This window comes from Lactuca sativa, chromosome 8 (assembly GCF_002870075.4).
Source record: "Lactuca sativa cultivar Salinas chromosome 8, Lsat_Salinas_v11, whole genome shotgun sequence".
In the NCBI taxonomy this organism is placed as follows: domain Eukaryota; kingdom Viridiplantae; phylum Streptophyta; class Magnoliopsida; order Asterales; family Asteraceae; genus Lactuca; species Lactuca sativa.
Genome location: NC_056630.2, coordinates 142622058 through 142628546, shown reverse-complemented (window position 1 = coordinate 142628546; position 6489 = coordinate 142622058). Strand labels below are relative to the sequence as shown.

Below are 6489 nucleotides of genomic sequence, written 5' to 3'. Positions count from 1 at the left end.
GATTGTGAGGAAATGCTTTCACTAAGAAAGATTTTAAGAAGATAGTGATTGTAAAATTGCATTCTCGAATTCGATTATGGTTACGGTATCCCTTTCCATGATTTGAATTGAGAGGTTTGGCAATTAGTCTTAATTGTTTAGACACACATATGAACTATCTAAGGCAAAGGTGTATAAGTTCAAGAAGCCTTGATAAAAGATTATCAAAGCACTAAGTATTAGAAACATGAACTTAAGAAATTCAATAAGCATTGTTTTTTTGAAAGTTAAGTTGTTTCTGAATACATGTCAAAGCTAGTGGGAGCATAAGTGTTATGTTTATAATAATCATCATGATAGTAGGAGCATAAATGTTATGATTGTATGATTATTAAGGCACGTATTGCAAGTTGGCAATATTAATTATAGAAAACAATAGTTATACCTTGCAAACTCGTAAGGGTTGTAAAGTTGTTTTGCTATAATTAAGGGAGAGAATATTATGCTTCATTTCAAATCTAAAGGCTTAGGTTGTGGAATGTTAATAACTTAGTCAAAGAAATATAGTGTGTTCTTAAAATTTCAATTATGATTACGGCATTCCTTTTCACAATTCGAATTTTGAGAACATAGCAAATAAAACATTATGGAAAAAGATTGATAAAGTATCAAATCTTTATGTAAGACATTATGCATCGTGTCCCATACGCTTCGGGTATAGGATCGATTGCAAATGCTTTAATATTTGACCATTCTAAAATTTTCCAAATGTCTAGCGCATTTAGACAGAAAAAGGACTAGAATCAGTTTTGACTAAAATAATTAAACAACTATCAAAGGACAATCCAAAGTTCGACGAGGATTGGTTGCTTGTGAGTAGTTGGAAGCTTGGTATTAGATGGACCATATCGACATTATTATGAATAGAAAAGATTCTATTAAGAATGAGTTGTCATATGGAAAATATGGAAATGTTTCCATATTGGATGGACCATATCGACATCATTACGAATAGATAAGATTCTATTAAGAATGAATTGGCATATGGAAAATATGGAAACGTGTCCATATTGGGAATAGAGTATTGAAAATCTATGTCTAGATTAGAAACTTTTATACAAAAGGATGTTCAAAGGAATGTACTTTGAGTGAGAGACATCATATCTAAGGAATTGTATTGTAACAATCTCCGATAGAGGACTTTGTAATATCGTTGGCAATAGTCTTTGTGACTTTTTGTGCTATGAAATTACGAAAAGGATCATTGCATAAAATGTTAGAATCTAACATATTCTATAAGTGGCAAGAATTTGATATTCTTTCACTTATGAAAAAGGATTAGGAGTTGTGAAATGAGAATGATTGGAAATGTATCCAAGTTGATCTATTTCACAAAGTAAGAACCATAGGTAAACATTGTGTGCATGCAAGGAGCATGGGACAAGTGTAATAATTCAAGTAAGAAGTTGATTACCCGAAACGACAAATAATGAGTAATCGATACGGTGATAAATAAAAGGTGTTTTATTTATACTCAAAGGTTTGAGGCCATATGGGATTAGTATTATTCTTGTGTTCCACATTTGCATGTTTTGACTTCCTGAATAATTTAATTGGTTAAGTACAGTTAAATTATTCGAATGGGCCACAGTCATTCATATGTTGGAAGTAGGTATGAATGAAGACTATCGTGAATTGGTGTGTGGATTGTCTAAAGAGCATTAGACATAAGCAAATGTTTGCTGCAATGTTCATGAGTGCTTACGATTATGATTTGAGCATTGGATTAAACCCACGCTCACTTGGATCACTCCATGAATTGTATCACGAGTGATTGGTGAGACGATAACATCTAATATTCTTGAAACCGAGATGTGTCAGTTGTATCTTGCAAATCGGTTGCACATTGATAATATGTAAACGCACCTGTAACTTGGTGTTATAAAACATATTGTTGTGTGTGATTCGGTGAGTAAGTGCAAGCGAGCATTGAATCAAAGTTTATCCGTTCCTTTTATCCAAAGTAGGATAAAAGCAATATCTTTGGGCCCCTCGATGATTTAGTGATGACAAACGTAAATGCTCGGCCGGGCTAGGGCTAATTTGATTTGTTCAATTAGTTAGTCGTCATAAATCGGGAATCGAGATATAGTACAAAAAGAATGATTAGAAATCATGTCTCATACGATATCTAGAATGGAGGAATATATGATCCCTTATCTAAGGACACGCGTATCTGATAGGATCAGAGTTGACAGCGGCTTTGGAAAGCTACGATTGTAGATCAGGATCTGAAGTCATACGCATAATAGTTATTAGACTTATCTAAGTGGGAGACTGTTGGATTAGTGTCTAAGTCCATAACTATTTTGGTATGTACTTGACCCGATGGTGCATGGTCCTTTTGGGTTGCCTTCACCAAAGCAACTTGATAGGATGAATTATGGAGAGAAAGGATTAAATATGATTTATTAATATATTATGAGAATAATATATTAAAGGAGAAATCATATTGTTTAATTAATATTAGTCAAGAATTAATTGGTAATTAGTTTTGTGACTAAAAGAGATTAATTAAACTAAAGGGACTGGAATTGTAATTATAAGATAATTGCAATTTGGGCTACGGATTGTATTAAATTAAGGAGTGGACGAATTCTATGGGGAAACCCATAAGGAAATCGTCCAAGGCCTTAATTAATGGACTCCATGTGTTGCTTAGGGCTTAAGCATCCAATTTAGGGTTTCCTTGTTAGATAACCCTAATAGCCTCCTATATATATAGATCCCTTATGACCTAAAAACGTGGCTAAGACTTCTCTAGGGTTTGTGGACATTTTTGGGCAGCCTCCATCCTCTCTCCTCTTCATCCTCTTGCTTATGGTTTTTGTGAACCATTAGAGGAGTGACATTTGTGACTCTAAGCTTTCTAAAGTCAATACAAGGAGGAATTGGGATAGTTATTGCTACATAACAATCAAGGTAATAGCTTAAACCCATTCTCATGTTAATATGATTACTTGTATGCTAGAATTAGGGTTTATAGTCTTGGATAACTTGCATGTACAATAGAGAAACCTAGATCCAAGCATTAGGGTTTGTATGAGCACATAGGATGTTCTTATAGCCAAAACCCATCAGTCTTTGCAAGTGGCATCGTTTAGCTTTCGATAATCGATGCACACCTGCCAACCGGTTACCGTTTGTGTAGGTATGAGCTCATTCTTCTCGTTTGTCATGACTGTCTTCCCTCCTTTCTTTGGCACTACTTGAACCAGGCTAACCCATGTACTATCGGAAATCAAGTATATGATCCAGACATCTAATAGCTTGACAACTTCTTTCTTTACCATTTCTTGCATGTTAGGGTTCAACTGCCTTGGATGTTGCACTACTGGCTTCACGCCTTCTTCAAGGTTGATCTTGTGAGATCAATAAGAAGGACTAATTCTTTTTATGTCAGTAATTTTCCATGTGATGGCATTCTTTCTTTTCTTCAACACCTTTACGAGATCTTCTTTTTCAGTTGGTGTAAGGTGAGAAGCTATAATCACGGGGTTTTGATCACCCTCATCTAAAAATGCATGTTCTAAGTGTTCCGGCAAAGTTTTCAGCTCTAATTTCGTGTTTTTAACACTGAACATGTTGATTCTAGTGACGAAACTCATCGAGTTGTGGCCATTCTTCTCGTCAGATCGCGACTTTTCGTCCCAAATCGCCGAGTTTATCTCTGAAACTCATCAAGTTGAGTTTTCAGCATTTATGGTTAGTTCGTCGTATTCGCTTTCTTCGAGGAGCATTTTTATCTCCTTTATGTCTCTTTCAGCATCAAAGTCGTCTTCTGAAGCAATGGTGGATTTAGTCGACTTGTCTTATTTCCATTCCTCCAATAATTCTTCCAAAATGTCCACCGAGAAGGCCGTGTCGTCACTGAATTTAGAGTGCTTCATGGCTTGATCTACTCCAAAAGTAACTGAATCTTCTCCTACCCGAGGGGTAAGTTTGGATTCCCTTATGTCTACTATGGCGCATGCGGTGTTTAGGAGGGGTCTTCTAAGAATGATCGACACTTGATAGTCTTCTTCCATATCTAGCACTATGAAATCCGCAGGAAATACGAACTTATCAACTTTCACTAATAGGTCCTCACATATCCCCCTTGGAAATGTCACCGTCTTGTTCGCCAGATGAACTGCCATTAGAATCGATCTCGGCTCCGGAAGGTTCAACTTCTTAAAGAATGAGTATGGCATAAGATTCACACTTGCCCCCGAATTAGCCAATGCATAACTAGTAGCTAAATTCCCGAATTGGCATGGAAAAGTCAAACTATCCGGGTCACCCATCTTCTTTGGAAATTTACTCAATATTGCGGCTGAACAATTTTCATTAAGAACCAAATTAGATGCCTCCTCCATCTTGTTCCTATTTTTTTTAGTAGGTCCTTCAAGAATTTGGCATACTTGGGCATTTGTGTAACCTCCTTGATGAAAGGAATGTTAATTTGAAGGTTTTGATGCGCTCCAAGAACTTTTTATAATCTTCATTCTGTTTATCCTGTCTAGCTCGGCTCGGAAATGGCAATGGAGGTTGATACAGCTTAACATGAGGTTTATTTTACTCATCAGGTGAAAAACTCATCGAGTTCTATTCTGGAACTCGTCGAGTTTTGTCTACTGTTGGCGAATTGGTTTTCTTTCTCTTCTTCTTGCACGTCCATACAATCTTCATTCTGGATCGGGGTCAGAGGAGTGACTATTTTTCCACTCCTAGTAGTCATAATGATTATGTGTGCGCCTTTCGGGTTATGCTCGGCGTTGCTAGGAAGTCCACCAGGTGTTCTTTTGTTGAATTGTTTCGCTAGCTGCCCGAGTTGTTTATCTATGGTAAGGATTGAGGCATGTTGATTTCGAAGTAGCGCTTCTTGATCTTTCATCATGTTTTGTTGCTCCCTTATAGCAGCATCGGCTTCATCATGTCTTTTTCTCAGATGCACTCGCAAAATGTGCAAGCATGGCTTCAAAATCCGTCTTCTTCTCTTGCACCGACTCTTCCTTTTGATAGAACCCTCTCACCTTTTTCCTATACTTTTCCTCTTTTGCCTTATTATACTCATCATATGGTAGCCATTCTTTTTTCGTTTCCTCCGATCGTCATCAAACCTATCACCACTCGAATAACAAACTTGTGCTTTCCAGTTCCCGTTCTCGTCAAGGTCACAATCTTTAGTAAGGTGGGGCCTGCTAATATTTTCACATCCCGCTTGGATGACATGGATGGATTGGTCCATCTTTGTCATCCTACGATCCATGCTCTCTAACTTATCCATCACTGTTTCCATGTCATTGGAAACTAAGCTCATCACACCTCTAGTTGGGTCGTTCCTTGGGTTATGATATTCTCAAGAGTGTTTAGAGAATTCTTCAATCAATTCTTTTATAACTACAGTTGCCTTCTTCGTGAGTGGTCCTTGGGAGTCAAGGAGTTGCCTGGTTGTCACATTCACTCCATCATAGAATATAGAGAGTTCTTGCTGAAAGTTAAGTCATTATGAGGGCAGTTCCTCAACAAACCTTTGTATCTTTTCAACGCCTCATAGAGTGAGTCTCCTCCTTGTTGTTCGAAGTTTGCAATGGCTTTCTTCAACTTTGTTATTTTTTAGGGAGGGCTGAATTGATCAATGAACTCTTCGCGCATCTTAGCCCGTGTTATGATGGATCCTGGAGGTAGTGATTTTAGCTTATCTTTCGCGGCTACCTTAAACGTAACCAGTAGCATACGAAGTAGAACAGTCTCGCAAGGCACATAAGGGATGTTGAAGTAGTCGGCTATGTCATTGACCTCACCGATATGCTTGTATGTGTCTTTGTGATCCTTCGCATAGAATGGGATGTCCTTTATTTAGGCAAGTATGTGACCTTTTAGCTCAAAGTTCATAGTTGCTAGAATCGCAGGTTGCACGAGTCCTGGCTCGGTATCGTCACACATTCTCCTATTGTATTCTCCCATGGGTATGTCTGCAATGTCGGCCATCTCTCTTTCTAGCTCGGGTACACTTTCTTCTTTAAATTCAGGTGTTTCAGGCTCGAAATCTGACACCTACTCATCTTTACCGCTTGATTCTCCTATTGCCTTGTCCTTCTTTTTGTGAATAATTGATTCCGGATCATCTACGGGTGGCACTACTGTAGAGCTGGAACTCCTAGTCATAAACTTCCTGAAACAAAACAGAAAAACACGTGTAAAATGAACAAAACGAAGTAAAAATGAGTCCAACGCAAAAACAGAAAAACTAGTAACTTTATGCAAGATAAATCTCGCACAAACGATCGATAACACTTACAATTAAAAATAACTATTTGTTCCCAGGCAACCACATCAAAAACTTGATACGTGTGAAATGTACTAGTTGTAATCCTACTAACTTAGACGCAAAAACAAACACACGAAAGTTAGTGTGCCTATCGATTAGCAATATAGTTCAAGCAAGTAGGGTATTGAACAAAGGGA

The 6489-nt window shown here is 37.5% G+C and overlaps 1 protein-coding gene and 1 non-coding gene across 2 annotated transcripts; one reads left to right on the top strand and one right to left on the bottom strand.

The window, feature by feature from the left end:
• Positions 1-3851: 3851 nt before the first annotated feature.
• LOC111918344 (uncharacterized) lies at positions 3852-4397 on the bottom strand. Its single transcript, XM_023914020.1, has one exon. It carries the CDS (start codon positions 4395-4397, stop codon positions 3852-3854), a length of 546 nt encoding a protein of 181 aa, XP_023769788.1.
• Positions 4398-5521: 1124 nt separating this feature from the next.
• Positions 5522-5628, top strand: LOC111918347 (small nucleolar RNA R71). Its single transcript, XR_002859187.1, has one exon. It is a non-coding gene; the product is annotated as a small nucleolar RNA R71 (small nucleolar RNA).
• Positions 5629-6489: the final 861 nt, after the last annotated feature.